The sequence below is a fragment of the Lytechinus pictus genome, chromosome 3 (assembly GCF_037042905.1).
Source record: "Lytechinus pictus isolate F3 Inbred chromosome 3, Lp3.0, whole genome shotgun sequence".
NCBI classification, from domain to species: domain Eukaryota; kingdom Metazoa; phylum Echinodermata; class Echinoidea; order Temnopleuroida; family Toxopneustidae; genus Lytechinus; species Lytechinus pictus.
In genome coordinates, this window is record NC_087247.1 from 63,903,468 (window position 1) to 63,922,362 (window position 18,895).

General features: G+C 37.4%; 1 protein-coding gene across 1 annotated transcript in view; it reads right to left on the reverse strand.

The window, feature by feature from the left end:
• LOC129255414 (cyclin-T-like) overlaps positions 1 to 13,691 on the reverse strand; it is a 29,378-nt gene extending 15,687 nt beyond the window's left edge. The window contains exons 1-3 of the mRNA XM_064096050.1: positions 13,614 to 13,691; positions 2,772 to 2,832; positions 902 to 964 (exon numbers count right to left, since the gene is read on the reverse strand). Of these exons, the coding sequence (XP_063952120.1) occupies positions 902 to 964; positions 2,772 to 2,832; positions 13,614 to 13,691 (202 nt within the window). The remainder of the gene's footprint in view (positions 1 to 901; positions 965 to 2,771; positions 2,833 to 13,613) is intronic.
• Between the last annotated feature and the right edge of the window lie 5,204 nt (positions 13,692 to 18,895).

Here is an 18,895-nt window from a genome sequence, read left to right on the forward strand (position 1 = left end):
CAGAATGCATGTGCATCAAGATCTATATGCAAATCAATTTCACTGCCTTCCTTACAAAGAGAAAACACAAGAGGTATCTTTTCCTGAACTAAAATGATTCAGAACACATTCATGTATGATCAATGATAAGGTCTATTTTGAACAAACAAATCAAAATCTGTCATTCTAATGTAAATGTATGGGTTACACCTATACACCCCACAGACAATTTGACAAAGAAGTTGTGTCATGGAAATGTTGGTTGTTTTGGTAAAATCTCCCATTGTCACCAGCAATAAGATCTCTCTTTTGATGCAATAGCTGCTTAAAATTTGAAGCAAATGCTGAAAATGTTTTCAGAAGGTAGAGAATATCACTTATAAAATGAGGAAGATAATCCTTTTTTTTCTTTACATTGGAAACTAATCACTTTTTACATATTATTAAATAAACAGTTCAATGTTACATTTCCTGCAATAGAATAGGAAAATAAATAATTAAAAATATCAGAGAATTCTTACAAATGTGAATTGGCCACAATCATACAGTGCATAAATATATGACTAGTTACAATACATGCAAATTTCTATTATTCAATATATTAAGTGTAAACTTAAATAATATTTATAAAATATATTTGTGTTGAATGAAATATAAAATATCATGTAATAAATATGAAATAAACCTGTCAGGAGCAAAAGGTATACAATGACCTCTGCATTAACAAGATTTTTCAAAGTTATTATTAGTTTTTTATGATCCGAGCTGATATTGTTATTTGATCTCAGTAAAGGAGCCTTTGCACTTGTGAAATAGTTTTGTTTCACTTTAGTATATATTTCATTTTCATTTTGTCACTAAATTAAAAGTCCTTTATAAGTAACTGTGCCTTATCAGTTAATGTTGAAAACCCCTGACTTACCTCTTATCATCTGAGTGCATTTGACAACATGTGTATGTGGATGTACAACACCCACTTCAAAACCTGTAAGAATGAAATCAGAGATCACTATTAGATGAGCAAAATGTAGGATTACTCAAACCCTGATTTTCAATAGGGACAAAATGCTCATTGCTTGTTTGAATACAAATTGTGTTCTAAGCCAAAATTCATATGAATTATTACAATTGCTTTTTGTTATTTATCAAAATCAATTACTATTAGGACAATTCTATGATTTATTACTAAAATGAACTTTGTGGTCAGTGTTAATGTAAGATTGGCTCCTACCTAAAGAAAAAAAAGAACAAGTGGAATGCCTGTGCTGACTTTGAAAACAGCTATTGAATAATTATTCACAAAAGAAAACATTCATACGATCAACGTTCTCGCTACCACGCGTCACGGTTGGCGGGCGCCGACTACCCTGAAAATTCAACAAATACCCCTAACATGGCCAAAGTTCATTGACCTTACATGAACTTTGACTTTGGTCATGTGACCTGAAATGTGCACAGGATATTCAGGGATACATGGGTGCTCTTATGTCCAAGTTTCATGAACTAGATCCATAAACTTTTAAAGTTATGATGACATTTCCACAATACCCCCCAATATTACCAAAGTTTGTTGTCCCTAAACAACCTTTGACCTTGGTCATGTGACCTGAAACTTGCACTGGATTTTCAAGGATACCTGATTGCTCTTACGTCCAAGTTTCATGAACTCGATCCATAAAATTTCAAAGTTATGATGGCAATTCCACAAATACCCCCAACATCGCAAAAGTTCATTGACCCTAAATGACCTTTGACTTTGGTCATGTGACCTGAAACTCAGGCAAGATGTTCAGTAATACTTGATTACCCTTATGTCTAAGTTTCATGAACTAGGTCCATATACTTTCTATGATGACGTTTCAGAAACTTAACCTTGGTCAGAAAAGCGGCGCCTACAGTCTCGCTCTGCTATGCAGGTGAGACAAAAATGAAAATCCATATATTTATTGTTCGCATAAAAAAAATACCCGAAAATTCATTCTGCCCAATTGGTCAAGGGATTGGCAACCACTATGCAGCGCCAGATCGACATTGCTCTATCCCTTGAATTGTTGAATGCCAAACAGGTTAACACTGGCAACTCCCATCTTTTAACATCTTTTAACATCATTTAGTCTGACGCGGCCGGGGCTTGAACTCCCGACCTCTCGATTGTGAGATGGACACTCTACCACCTGAGCCAACAATATTATATTTTAATTTTCTTTTCGTAGAGTAGGTACCTCTAGACAAAGATTGCTTCACACCATCAAATTAAACTTGACCTTGGACAGGCCCCGCATGGACCATGATCTAAAAATCGTTCAGGCTCAAACAAAAATCAAGTGTAAAAACAACAGCTTTTGTCAAGTAAAAATAAATATTTTGTAATGTGTTTAGACTAAAAGTTTCACCTTCATTACAAAGGCTTTAAATAAATTTAAGCACATTACTTTAAAAAAATTACTTTTCTTCTTTACAATGATACCAAAAACATCAAGATCGATAAATAATTAGTATGACAAAATGAAAAGAGCCGTTTTGTTCTGCACCCAGCCCATTAAATATTATATATGCAGGACCTTTCTAATTATGTTTTGAAGACTTGCCTACAGATTGTGATTGCTTTTAGAGAGGTTGGGTAATGCAAATTGTCTTATTTCTGTTTTATACCATATTTTGAAGAAGTGTAATTAATTGTCTTGATACAATTACAAAAAAAAATTCAATTAAGTTTTAAAAAGTATGCTGTGTACTAAAAGTTAACCTTATACTATACATGTACATGGAAAAGTGGAGGGGGAAATACCCACCAAGAGTTTGCAGTATGATGCTCTCATTGATAACCAACTCCTGAGCTTGCTGAGCATATGCCTAACAATGGGAAAAAATATAAATAGATTATGAAAGATAAATGCTTAACACCAGATTGTATTGCCATTCTCCCACCTGAATAGTCCATCACCAGTCACCACCATTTGTTCACTCCCATCATTACTGTCACATATTTTAAAACGACCTTCAATTGAAAAATCATGGGGAAATCATATGGTGGCCCTGAAGGGACATCGCTAATAGACCAAATCGCGCATATTCACGACGAAATTGACGACGAAATTCACGACATCGTGAATTTCGTCGCGAATTATTCACGACGAAATTCACGACGTCGTGAATTTGTTTCGCTTGCCTGGGCGGTATGCAGGTTGAAACCAATTCGTCTGCTGCTAATTTCTCCACTCACAACAGGGTCTACATTCATTTAGTCTAATGCAATTCTGTCCATTAACTTTTCGCCTAACAACCATATGGTCCAATAACCATTTGGTCCAGTCATCACTTCGTCTAATCACCAGTTCGTCTATGACCATTTCACCTCATAACTAGTTGGTCTAATATCAATTTTATTGTTAATTTCGCCCAATTAACACTTAGTTCAGATAGACCAAATGGCATATGGAATAAATGGCAATTGGACCAACTTGGTTATTAGACGAAATGGCAGTTAGACCATGTGGATATTGGACGAACTGATGGTAGACCAAATGATAGCAGACAGTTGGCATTAGACCAATTGAAAATAAACCATTGAAACGACAGAGCGATGTCCACTGCTATCCATATGCATAGGCGGATCCAGGGGGGAGGCCCCCCCCCCCCCTATTGGCGGAGCAAAAAAAAGAAGGGAAAAGAGAGTAGAAAAAAATAAGAGGAAGAGACGAGTGAATAAAGTAAGATGAGGGGAAGACATGGAAATAAAAATAATCTTTCATGTCACTATATAAAATTTTCGCTCGCGCTTCGCGCTCACATTGCCTGTTAGGTGATTTTCATATCTTGTTCAATATTTAGTTTAAATATCAAGTTTGGAAGTCAATATACAAAACATATTTCATCTCGAAAATCAAACTTTCATTATTTTGCGTGATTTACAAATTTATTTTTAAAAAGTGCTTGAAATATAGAGCTGAAATTGACCCTTTTTTCAGATCAAAATATCGAATAGTTTAAGCTCGCGCTTCGCGCTCGCTTTGATTTTCATGATAAAAGATGTATTTAGAATGCCTAGATTCTAGGTCTAAATATGAAACACGCGCTTGTTCTCTATTAAAATCATTATCTAGTTTCAGATCACAATATAAATAATTTTCTGCTCGCGGTTTGTACTCGCATCATTAATGTAGGAATTACTAATTTTTTTCAAAATTTACAAAACATTAATAGAGTGTCCCGTATTTAGGTCTAAATCTCGAATTTTTTTCCGTTCGCGCTTCGCGCTCGCATCAATTGTTAAGTTATATAGCTATCCTGTTCACGATTACAAAAATTGATTAAAATTTTCCATTCTTTATGTAGAAATGTCAAAATTTTTCAGCTCGCGCTTTGCGCTCGCATCAATTGTTTATTATATACCTATTCTGTTTAAGTTACAGAAATTCCTTAGAATTTCCATTCTTTAGGTAAAAATGTCAAAAAAATTCAGCTCGCGCATCGCGCTCGCATTATTTGATTTTAAAAATATATAACGTCTTCATGACTAACTGCATACAGTCTTTAACAGGTACCTTTTCCACCAATTCATTTCTGCTCGCGCTTCGCGTTCGTAGTAATTATTTATTTGCATACACATCTTTGTTAGGAAAACAGACATTGCCCAGAATGTTCAAATCTTAGGAAAAAAATACATAAGATTTTTATAAAAAATTAGCTCGCGCTTCGCGCTCATATTATATAAATAAGGAATATGATATTATATATTTATGTTGATTTATAAGAATAAAGCTAAGAAGACTACCCCTTCACATAAACCAAAAATCATCTTCGAGCGGCCGATCGGGGAAAATATGGCTGAAAAATAATTCCGCCCCCCCCCCCCCTTATTGGCGAAGGCTGGATCCGCCCCTGGAACACCTAACAGGCAATGCGAGTGCGAAGCGCGAGCGAAAATTTTATATAGTGACATGAAAGATTCTTTTTATTTCCATGTCTTCCCCTCATCTTCTTTTTTTCACTCGTCTTCCTCCTCTTCTTTTTTTTCTCCTCTCTTTTCCCTCCTCTTTTTTCTTTCTTTCCTTTTTTCCTTTTTTTTTGCTCCGCCAATAGGGGGGAGGGCCCCTCGGCCCCCTCCCCCTGGATCCGCCTATGCATATGGATAGCAGTGGACATCGCTCTGTCGTTTCAATGGTTTATTTTCAATTGGTCTAATGCCAACTCGTCTGCTATCATGGTCTACCATCAGTTCGTCCACTATCCTCATGGTCTAACTGCCATTTCGTCTAATAACCAAGTTGGTCCAATTGCCATTTATTCCATATGCCATTTGGTCTAATTGAACTAAGTGTTGATTGGGCGAAATTAACAATAAAATTGATATTAGACCAACTAGTTATGAGGCGAAATGGTCACAGACGAACTGGTGATTAGACGAAGTGATGACTGGACCAAATGGTTATTGGATCATATGGCTGTTAGGCGAAAAGTTAATGGACAGAATTGCATTAGACTAAATGAATGTAGACCCTGTTGTGAGTGGAGGAATTAGCAGCAGACGAATTGGTTTCAACCCGCATACCGCCCAGGCAAGCAAAACAAATTCACGACGAAATTCACGATGTCGTGAATTTCGTCGCCAATTTCGTCGTGAATATTCAAATTGACGACGAAATTGGCGACGTCGTGAATTTCGTCGCCAATTTCGTCGTGAATATTCACGATTTGGTCTATTTGCGATGTCCCTTCAGGGCCACCATAAAATCAAGGCTAATCTCAGAACAGAGAAGGGATTCAAGTCTTTCACTCGGCTGCATGCCTGGAGGTGTTATGTAATAGACGCCTGCATGTCTGGGAGGTCTAATATAGGAGAGCGATAGTTAGTAGACTAACCAACCAGAAGTAAACTGCATGTTTTCACTTTGAGACATGTAACTTCAGAGTCTAGGAATTGTTGGAAACTAGAACTGCGACGACCCGAAGTAATAACAATCACGAGTTTGGTCAAATTTGTGCTGTCCGAACTTTTATCGCATTAGTCCGACAGGCTCTCATGATGGACGGATTATATCATGCGAGTCAATTGGCCTTTTGCAAATTTCGTATTGATTCACTTTCCCCATGATTTGTCAATTGAAGGTCGCTTAAGCTTGACACATTTGAATAAAAATGTATACAATCCTTCATCAACTATTAAAAGATAGATAAATGGTATTTTATTAAAATTCTCCACATATTGCAGTTAACAAACTGAATTGCATGTGAATTACAAAGCTAAAAATACAAGTATACATTTCATTGAATACATTTTACAATACAATGTTCAAGTGTGTAAGTAGATAAAATACAGTATACTGTATACCATTGATCTTATGATACAATTAAAACTATTAAAATTACATTCATGCATAACTGTATTGCCAGGATCAAGAAAGATTTTGGAAAGGAGAAGGCAAGGAAAGAGTACAGGGTTAGAGAATTAGGTAGAAAAAAAGAAGAAAAACCATTAGGAAGGGATCCTGACAGGAACAAATACATAAAAAAAGAAAGGGCAAGTTACGGCAATGAACGTGACAAATAATCCTAACAGTAATTAATATACAATACAAAAAGCATAATCATTCGAGGGTTTTTGTTGTACAAACGGATCAGATCAGGAATTGGCCTGTTCCACATACGCTTAGTTTTACATCTGGGTTCGTATATCTTTCTTGTCTTTCCTAGATTTATTGTTTGCAATCGTTGGGGAATGAACTGTTCAAACTGATCTGTAAATAATAAAGTCTTTTTGAAGAAGACGACACTCAGATCATTTCGACGTTTTTCTAATTGTTGTAATTTTGACAGAGTAAGAGCAGTAGTGTAACAATCATAATCATTTCTAAAGATAATTCTTAAGGCGCGTTTTTGAATTCTTTCTAAGCGTTGTCTTTGGGCAATTGTGAGACCTCCAAGCCTTGAAATAAGCAGCTGCAGACCAGGGGCAATTTTTCAAAAAAAATTGCCCCCGGCTCACAGGCTTTTTACAAGAACCGGGGGCAATTTTCTGGAACCGGGGGCAATTTAAAAAATATATATAACGGTGAACCACACCGCTAATTTGTTTATAGTAAGCCCAGCTCCTGCAATATCTTAATAAGTACATGAATAGCATGCTAAGTATTAGGCTTATTCAAACATTTAAGAAATCAGATTTAAATGTTTAAGTGCATTTTGACACCCTCACTCCACATCCCCTTTACAACCACACACACATGGGCTTATTTATTTTTCATCTTTAATGAACCACGAACAATGAACCCCCCCCAAAAAAAAAAAAAAAAAATCTAAATAAATGAATGAAATAAAAATATAAAAAAAGAGAGACAGATGGAGAAAGAGAATTCAGATCAAATAATAATAAATTTAGAAAAAACTAAATAATTTTTAAGGTTTTATTTCATGGTTAGAATCATGGGTGTGGATGAGTGTTTGTGTGTGATTGTGACTGTGAGGTGCACTTGGATTACATATAAATTATGTTAAAGAAATGAAATCAATATCTAACTCAGTCTATTCAAATTCCAGCACATAGCCACAGGCTATGTACATGTATTGTAGGTTCATGTACCTTAAGTTTTTCACAAGTTATTTGAAAATGCAGATCTCCACAGAAAATACCTTTCATTCTGGGAGAGTCTAAATTTGGTGAAAATGTATTCAAAAATTAACATGAAATCTAAACTCTATCTGAAACGGAAAATCACCATCACTTAGGCCATTACTGATAGAATTCTCACCCAGAGCTCTGGCAGAGAACATGAGCTCAAACTGGCTAGCTAACACCACACTCAAGTGCACGGCGGCTTCCTATTTTTTTAGATGGAGCCTTGTTTGATGATTTATTGTCTGATATTTACCCCTCTCCAAGAAAGAAATTAAAAAGGTACAATTCACAACTATAAGCTAAGTGATTTTGGATTATTAAGGCTCCGTTTTGACAAGCAAAGTCGGCGACTGTGAGGATAAAAGACTCGCACATCGTATGTGCTGTGAACAGGGATTTATCTCCTGTGCAATTCGAATTACTATATCGCAGAATTGTGATATCCCAACTGGAAATGTGTGCATTAAAAATTGCACGTGGTGAAGTATGGAAAAACCGCTACCGGAAGCACGCGCGCACATTACAGAAAAAAAAGACAGACGTAGCTCACTTTTTATGGTACAGAAAAAATGACACACTTGGCAATTTGAAACTGTGCTTATATCGTAAATTGAAAGTTACTTGATTTTGGCTTTTCAGATATTTAAATTACATGTATGATATGGCTTCACTTCTCACTCACGGCGGGCGCAATTAAATATTTGCGCCCGGTCGTCAAAATTTTGATGATTTTGGGGCATTATGAGCGCAAATTTGTGCTCAGCGCCCGCTTATTTCTACGCTTGGAGACCTCCGCTCCAAACTGGAGCAGCATATTCAAGTATTGGGCGAATATAGCCAATGAAAATTGTAACTAAATCCTCGTTGTAACATAGTTCACAGTTCATGGTAAAATCAAGAAAAGGGAATGAGGTATGTAGGGACAGTGATTTTCCGCGATCGCGGAAAACGGACGGAATTCACGGAATCGGCCTTTAGAAACGGAAAGTGGCTTTTCAAACGGAAAATCACGGAAAACTTATTTTTTCTCAAAATGCACAAAATATCCACAGAAATTAATCCCAAATCCTCAACAAAATACGAATATCAACTGAAAAAAACACGATCTCACTTTGCAACAACAATCATGACAATCAACACATCGTAACTACACTCGAGCCCCTCCATCACCCGATCGTATCTAAATTAGTTTACACTGACGTCCGCATATAAGGCAGAATACAGCCGTGTGTTGCTGCCCTCTGCGTTCGGTCATAATACAATGATCACGGTGATTCAACAAATAAAAAATGGCGGATAGGCGGAAGTCGTCGACTGCTCAAAACGATGTCCGAAAAGTCCCCAAATCAACAATAAAATCCCATGTAACCATAAAATAATGCTAATAATATGAAAGGTGAGGATGTATTAATGTTGATTATATTTCTCTAAATAGTATTTGAGCTCGAATCTCTTCGATTAAAATGGATTTTAAAGCGATGTTAGTACATTGGTAGATGCAAATTTTGACCAGCGCTAGCATTTTGACATCGCTATTCATTGCGTATTGGTTTTCTATGTAAACGGAATTATCACTTTTTCATGTACACAAAGTCTATGGGGAAACGGAATTTCCGTTTTCAGACATGCTGAAACGGAATTTGAGATTTTCTGAAACGGAAAAGGCAATTTTTAGAAACGGAAAATCACTGTCCCTAGGTATGAAACTTGGCTTTGTAAGTCCATTCATAGGATATTCATGCATGGTAGCATGGACAGGCATCAATGTTTTCACAAATACTGTACAGTGTTCACTTCATTCAGTTCATATATTTATATTTCTTTCATATCTTCCATTGAAGAACTCTTTCATTTTTCATCAGAATTCATTGAAATTACAGTCTTCTCATCTAATTTCATTCTGTTTACTCTTATTTTATATAATGGGAGGGGGGGGGCTTGAGTACCCTTTTAATTTTATAATTATAATTTTTTAAAGCACTTGATATAAATAAGGCATAAGCCATTTTGTGTCTTGCCCACTCAACGTTCTCGCTACCACGCGTCACGGTTGGCGGGCGCCGCCAAGCCTGAAAATTTTCAGGGCAAATCCGCCAACAGTGAACTTCCCCGACAACTGTGGCCGACAACTGTAAAGCAGGCCTAGATCTACACAAAAACTGGATAATATATAAAAAAATAATCTGCTTTTCAGATCCTAAAATAAACTTGTCGATTATTTCGTCCACGATTTCTTCCCGGGATTTCTTTGACTCACTCACTACTACTAGTGCGCTATATACGATACGACCTCGACTCGAGGCCCAATCTCTTTTGTGGGAAGCGCGAAGATGTTTACCTCGCATTGCTCACATTATTTACGTCTTTAAAATGGTAGTAAATACGCTCAAAAACAAGTGAGGGGAGAGGGGTATCGTGGGTTACTGGCTTGGGCAATGTAATTTAGATTATTACGAATTTCAGTTGATATTGTCACTTATTATGTCAAAAATAAAGTGTGTCAAACTTACTATCAAAATTTGATCGAAATATAGTTTCATCTCGTCCCAGGCCCCAGCCTCTATAGCTACATCTACATTGAATGCATTTCTGATGACACTGCCGTAGAGCGAATTGAGAAAACTATTCAAAGATCACGTTAGTAATGACAAAGCCAATGGAATGGATTGATATAATGTCCAACTCATTTACTTACATCAAAATGATTTATTCACATTTAAATTCCGATTTTACTCCATTATTTCCAAAGTCTTGATCTCTACATCGATCTTTTGAAACTGTTGATTAGTTTCGCGACGGCGTGTCTACCAAGTTCTGTGCCACTGCACTTGCGCTCGCGCTCGCAACGGTCACATTCATAATACAAATCGCACATGGCATCAAAATCCTTGATCCGGGGATCCGATAGTCTTCCAAAATTAGATGGGATCCAAAACTAATTTAATTTGATTTTTTTCATATATTCATTGAATCTGTTATAATTTTCATAATTAATAATCTTTATTAATATTATTCACATTTTTTATCATTAATACTCATTTTTTAAATGTGAGTCATACGTACAGTGAATTTTCATTATTTTGTATTGTTCTTTATTACTCTTTGCCTGCCAATTAAATAATGAGCGCACCTGTCACGGGCCTGAGAAATGTTTTTAGTCATCACAGTGAATGCTTTATGAATTTGTTGTACAATTGCTTAACTACGATTTAAAATAAAATATCATTTGAAATTAATTTGTGTAAAGGAAAAAAAGAGAATGGGGGGTGGCCGTGGGCAATGTAGATGAAAATGATGGGATGTTTGTGACTTTGTGGGGAGGGGATTGTTCGTAGCGAATGAAATTAATATTCATTTATGGATGTGTCTACTGTGATTGTGGCTGCATAATCTTTATGGCGATTGGAAAATCCACCTTGGGGCGGGAGGGGTACGTGATTCAATAGATTTCGATAGAAGTACACATTCAACAAAGTGGAATTGGCAATTCATTCACAGATATTCGTTTCAAGTACGAATTATTGAAGTTGATATGTGTGAACGTTTTAGAGGATATCGGATATTTATATCGTTTTTTCACGCCCACAATGAGTTTGCTAGTATAATTTGAATATCGTTGGATGAATTTTTCAAGTTTGTCTTTGTCTTTATGTTTTATATCGGAATTGTGCTTTTAATATATGAGTTATATCTTGACAACGTCGTTAGCCTAATTATACTGCGAGTGGATATTTATGAAATGAGTTGGAATGTGAACGAGACGCTCCAAAGCCGATGGCACGTGATCTAATTAGTATTAACTTTCTGGGTTGAGCCAATCATTGTGCTTGAAAACGGGTTTCCCCGAATTCCCGCCCTTGAAATGTGTCCCACGTGTGTGACCTGTTAACCTGTTGTTTGAGTGCGAATCAGCTGATATCGTGACCTCAAAAACTCTTCATGGTGTTTACGCTGGATGGGGGCTATAAAATTAAGAAGATCTTTCTCTTTTATTCATTTTTAATAAACTGTTCGTGATTTTCAAACTACACCTATAGTGATATTGTGATGCAATTTATTGAATCACGTACCTCGATCGTTCATCATCCCACTCATGCATGGAGCAAGAAAATATTTTTTAAATTCACCAAAATATACATGTAAGAAAGATTATTCGGCCGTCATCATCGGTAGAAGTATAGACACGTCTATAAAAATGTATTCGCTTCGAATATTGACTTCTTCACCAATCCCACACACACGATCTCAACATCCCCTTGTCATTGTCCACGCCACGACCCCTCCCCTATCGCTCTCTCCATTCGACCATCCTACAACCCCACCCCTCTTTCTCTCTTTCACACACGCTGTATTTGTAGGCCTACATATTAATGTATTATGTAAAAATAGAAATCTTATTTCCTGTCAATTAACCTATACTTTCAAAACATTTTAAATCGCAGTTAAGAAAAACAAATTCGTAATATTAGAGTATTATGAATGACTAAAAATATTTCTCACGCTCGTGATGAGCACAGCACATTCATTATTTTATAGGTGAGTAACGAACAATGCAAATGAACACAGCAATAATTGACAGTGATAAAAGAATCTCGATTGGAAATTGATAGTATAAACTTCATAAACAGAAGTCTTATGAGAGTTATAGTTTCAGTGAGTATCGAATAAACCAAACAAGAAACCATGCAAATTATATAAGTTGGGGACCCCGTCTCATGAATACCGATGCCCATTATTTGGAAGCCTCGGAAGAAAACTTCCGAGGCTTCCAAATAATACCTCGGTCACATTTGCCCTACGGTGAGTCGAAAACAGCCGTTTTATTCATTTTTATTCAAACCACCTATATTCAGCTGGTACAACAAATGTTAAAAGGGCTGTTTTCGACTCGCCGTACGGCCGCCGTAGAACAAATGTGACCGAGGTATAAAGTCGGAACAATCTTTGGATTTAGTAAGGGCGTGATGCAGCGCAAGCTCAAAGGGCTACGCATGCGGTCCGTAGATGCAGTCGGTCATTGACATAAGAAACAACACGCATTCACAAAATTAATCGCACTTTCTAAGGATGTAGCGATATCGATCTGAACATTGGAAAGTATGGAGTTAATTTATCGATGGAAATAATCTATAAACTGTAAGTATAAAATGAGATTGACTTCAATTTTTAAGTTATCAGTAATTGCCTTTCTGCTTCAATCTCAATTCGCGCAACCGTTACGGCTGTGTGGCCGGAGAAGCATTAAATAGACATAAAATGTGGTGCATTTAGCAGCAATCTAAGCTCGTCGATATTGATATTTTCGATAGCGCGGGAGGGGGGACACCCCCCTCCCGAACCCTCCCCCCGTGCGTGCTTCGCACGCACCGAGGCCGCTGCGCGGCTTGTGTCGCTTCGCGCCGCCAAGCGTCAGAGTGAACCTGGCGAGAACGTTGTGCCCACTTATGAAAATAACCAGAAATATCTTGATTTCTGAGGGCATGCAACAGAATTGTATCAAAACTTCATTGTAAAATAACTTGGATGGAATACATAAATTGTCATAAGAGTCTTGCATGTAAACTTAAACATTCACCTGAAAATGACCTTTGACGTTACCATGTGACCTCCAACTGCAGCAAAAAAAACAGGTCCCCTACATGTCAGTACATTGAAAATTGACTTGTACGGTTGTGGAGTTTTATGTCATAAGTCTTACACGTAAACTTTAACGTTGACCTCAAAATGAACTTTGACTTTACCATGTGACCTCCGAACACAATAACATGCAGGTCTCTTAAGTACTCCTACAACCCAAGTTTGGTATAAAAGTGACTTACAGCTGCAGAGTTGTGTCATAACATTGACATCAAATGACCTTACCATGTGACCTCTGACTGCGCCATGATGTGCAGGTCTCCTCAGTACATCTAAAACCCAAGTATGGGTGAAAAGTGACTAACGGTTGCGGATTTATGTGTCATAAGAGAGTCTTGCACACAAACTATAACGTTGACCTGAATATGACCTTTGACCTTACCATGTGACCTCCGACTGCAGCATAACATGCAGGTCCTCCAAGTACATCTTTCATCCAAGCTTGGTCGAAAAGTGACATACGGTTGCAGAGTTACATGTAGGTATCATAAGAGTCTTGCATGTAAACTTTAACGTTGACCTGAAAATTACCTTGGCTTTGACCTTATCATGTGACCCCCGACTACAGCATGACATGCAGGTTTCCTAAGTACATCTACAATCCAAATTTGGGTGAAAAGTGACTTACGGCTACCATTTCAGTTTGGTTGAAAAGTCACTTGCGGTTGTGGAGTTATGTGTCATAAGAGTCTTTCACGTAAACTTTAACGTTGACCCGAAAATAACCTTTGACCTAACACCATGTGACCTCCGACTGCAGCATAACATGCAGGTTCCCTAAGTACATCTACCATTCACGTTTGGTTGAAAGCGACTTACGGTTGCTAGGCTTGGGCATCAGAGCCAAGTAATCGAGTCTACCCGATTCTTGTCACCAAAGTCGAGGAGTCGACCCCCATTCTTTCAAGGCCCATTACTCGAGCCTGAGGGATCCACTGACAAGAGAAGATTCTATTTTATAACATCACATTAAAGCCCTGTTGAAGGGAATTCCAGACTTAGTTTATAATTGCAGTCTTAAATCATTGTATGGAAATCTAATACACAAGTTAGTTTAATGTGTAGTTCTGCCAGACCATGGCTCTCTAGACCTATTAGTGTCATGTAAGGGCTGTACAAGCAGACTAATCCAAACAGAACATGTCTGGCTTCATATCTACTGACCACATAATTGTCCTCCTCAAGATAAACACTTTCAAGGTTTCAATAACAAACAAGAAACCAAAAAGTTTGGTTTGAAAAAGAGAAAGAGAGAATAGAAAGAGGGAGGGAGAGAGAGTGAGAGGGGATATCTTGCTGGTGAACACAGTAGCTCCATTCACTTTATGGACATGAAAAGAGCTCTGTATGTGTCTCATAATTCACTAGTATGTTAAGTGATTGTGGAGTCGACTCCTCTCGGCACCAAAGCCTTACGTCAGAGCCGGAGTTGGTTCTGGGAAAGGTGGGAATCGCCCAAGACTAACAGTTGCAGAGTTATGTGTCATAACGTTTGTGACAGAAGGACAACATTTGGATCCCTTAGTCTCGCCTTCACCTCTGGTGGGCGAGACAAAAAGGAGACAAGTTTTACGTCAGACACGGAAGAAATATTCACTAACATTGTCACTACCGTAGTGAGTAGTTCAAACTTTAGCGCTAATGTTAGCTTCTGTGCGACCTCATAATTATAGTCTACGGTAATAGCGCTAGAAAGTGATTCGGCTAACATTATGCTTCTGTGCGGCCAAAACCTCGCTAACGGTGCTGTTAGTGCTCTGTTAGCGCTAGGCCCATTTCGGGTACATGTGTTCCCGTGTACACGCCCGGTCAAGTCAGTGCATGTGTACTGAATTCCATGACTGTGTATACGTTAGCATCTGCATAAGACTTGCATGCGAGTTGTAAACAAGTGAACAATTATTTAAATGAAGAAAATTCTATTACCATGCTCCCAGCCTCACAGTTTAAGTCCCCAGACACTGCACAAGTTATAATTGCTAAAATTCCACCAACGAACGTAGAGGGCAGCAACACTTTGCAGTATTGCTTTTAGGAAGGTCCACTCGATACGCGCATACAATTGAAGTGCGCGCATAATTTGGTAGGCATGCCAACAAAACCACGAACCGACACAATACACTAGCAAAATGGAGGTGAACTAACAGATTATGATACTAGATTCAAATAATAGAAAAATAAAACTATACCAACAATGGAATGATAATGTATCTTATTTTAAAAATAAAATTATCACTAAATCATTGTCTTAATCTTTTTTAATCTTCAGTAAACAGGATGAATTCTGTCATTAAATAAACCAATCTGCTAATTTCACCCCGATTTTGCCAAGCTCATTTTGTGACCACATTTAAAGGACAAGTCCACCCCAACAAAAAGTTGACTTGAATAAAAAGAGAAAACTCCAACAAACATAACACTGAAAATTTCATCAAAATCGGATGTAAAATAAAAAAGTTATGATATTTTAAAGTTTTGCTTAATTTCACAAAACAGTTATATGCACATCCTGGTCGGTATGCAAATGAGGAGACTGATGACGTCATTCACTCACTATATCTTTTGTATTTTATTATGTGAAATATGAAATATTCTAATTTTCTCTATATTGTCAAGGGAAACAACTATTAATTCCTCCCTGAACATGTGGAATTAGCATTGTTTAATACTATATGGTTCAGTCAAGGTGGTCCTTAATATTGTCAAATATGTAAACAAGTGGAACGCCTCTGGCAGTCTCGCCTGCATTACGCGATTTAATATAGCAGCAGTGCTAACTTTGAAAACAACTATAAAATAATCATTCACAAAAACACCATTCATATAATGACATAATACCACGTTCATTGACCATAGATGACATTTGAACGGTGACTTAAGACTTGTCAACTACACCCATGTCCACATTTCATTCACTCTATCCATAAACTTTCAAAGTTATGATGGCAATTCAACAATTACCCGAACATGACCTAAGTTTATTGACCTTAACTGACCTTGGTTTTGTGACCTGAAACTCACAGGGGATGTTCAGTGATACTTGATTACTCTTATATCCCAAGTTTTATGAAATAGATCCATAAACTTCAGAGTTAGGATGGTAATTCAACAAATACCCCCAACATGGCCAAAGTTCATTGACCTTAACTGACCTTTGACCATGGTCATGTGACCTGAAACTCGTACAGGATGTTCAGTGATACTCGATTACTCTTATGTCCAAGTTTTATGAACTAGATCCATAAACCTTTAGAGTTAGGATGGTAATTTAACAAAGACCCCCAACACGGCCAAAGTTCATTGACCTTAAATGACCATTGACCATGGTCACGTGACCTGAAACTCGCACAGAATATTCAGTGGTACTTGATTAACCTAATGTCCAAGTTTCATGAACTAGATCCATAAATTTTCAAAGTTATGAAGGTAATTCAACAAATACCCCCAACTTGGCCAAAGTTCATTGACCCTAAATGACCTTTGACCTTGGTCATGTGACCTGAAACTCAGGAAGGATGTTCATCAATACTTGATTAACCTTACGTCCAAGTTTCATGAACTAGATCCATAAATTTTCAAAGTTATGATAGTAATTCAACAAATACCCCCAACTTGACCAAAGTTCATTGACCCTAAATGACCTTTGACCTTGGTCATGTGACCTGAAACTCGTGCAGGATGTTCACTAATACTTGATTAACCTTATGCTCAAGTTTCATGAACTAGGTCCATATACTTTCTAAGTTATGATGTCATTTCAAAAACTTAACCTTAGGTTAAGATTTGATGTTGACGCCGCCGCCATAGTCTCGCTCTGCTATGCAGGCGAGACAAAAATGAAATATTGTATAATTCAAACAATAAAAAACAAAAGAAATAGTGAGTGACGGACATCATCGACTGACCCATTTGCATGTCGCTGAGTAGTGCATATCACTGTTTTGTGAAAAATAAGCGAAACTTCAAAATGCCATAACTTTTTTATTTTACATCCGATTTTGATGAAATTTTGAGCATTATGTTTGTTTGATTTTTCCCTATTTATTCAAATCAACATTTTACTGGGGTGGACTTGACCTTTAAGCTCCGCCCCTCACTCAGAGAACCATTATAGTAGATTGTAGAGTTGATTTTTTTTCATTTCCTCATTTTCAACATTTTTGTTAGAGAGGTTTTTTCATCAAATATCATGGGTAAAAATATGAACTATCTATATCTGTATTTTCCTAAAATATTACGTGGTGATGATTATGATTTTATGACTTTTCATATCACTTATGATAACAAAGATATGTGAGGTTGATACATTCTTCATCTAAATTTCGCTGCACCACATCAATGCGCCTAGCTACACAATCCAGCGCCATGGTGGTTTAACCGTGCTGCGCCTGGCGGCATCCCGGTAGGCTTGGCCGGTTTACCGGTTGGTGGTATCTGAAATTCTGCATGTATGCTTACATAAATTGGTGTAAAATTATAGAATGAAAATAGTACCTGTGACATAAACCTTCATCCCTAGATAGTTCATAATCGATACCTGTCGCGTTAGAGCAAGGCTCGATACTTAACCGGATAATTTTGGTCTAATTATATTGTTAGGTCTAACAATGGACTAGATCTAGGTCTAGGGCTTGGCTTTGCTAGCTCGTGTAGTGGCCGTATTCGATCTCCGCTTGATGGATTGAAAAAAGCTGGGTCGGATTTGTGGATATTACATACTGTATTCATATTTTTAGACTCCAATCTACACTGGAAGTTAAAATTAAGATTCTAACCTTCACCATTTATCGTTGCTCAACTGCCTTAGTGCCACAACAGTGACAGACCAATTCCATATCTTTCGAGTCCATATCTAGCTTGGTCGATTCGCGTCGAGTATGCAGCCAGCACTGTTGTTCGAGCTGTGCGCGCACGTCCGTAGCTATATGTGACCGGAGAAGTTTCGGCACTGTAAGGACAGAAGATCAAGGTCTTGGCTCTGGTGTTGGCTGGTTAGTTTTGGTAGGGGCAGCGAAATTAAGCAGAAGAACGGTAAATACAATGTCACCAGACTATGTATTTTTATTGATGTGCAAACTACAAAAATCATAATTACTTTTTGTCTTACTGTTTTAGCATAATACATTACCATTCTTAAAATAATATTTAACATACTTTACTGGAGTTTTCATTATCCATAAAAAATAGTAAAATTGAACAAATGAAAAAAAAAAAACTCTACAATCTACCCCAATGGTTCTCTGAGTGAGGGGCGGAGCTTAGAGTGGTCAAAAAATCTGAGCGGAGTGGACCTTCCTAATAGCAACACGCTTGTATGTTGCTGCCCTCTACGTTCGTTGAATTCCACTTTCATACCCACCCTTGAAGTTCTGTATTTGTGCAAGAAGCCAGTCTCACTCTTAAGTCCATTTTTATGAATGAAATCTGTCTTGGGCCTGGGGCACGGGCAGCATGCACAAAGTTTACATACAATGCAGTGACGTTAGGCTTGATAGACCAATGAGCTATGAGCTTTTTGCTGTGCGAGCAAGGCAAGAGTTCAGTGGCTTGTAGTGTACGCTGTACACACTGTTTACAAGCAGCAGAGGGGCACTACGACATATCTTTCATTTTCTATTCACTTTTTAGAGTTCCCAAAATGATAATTTCCAAGTTTTTGGTATT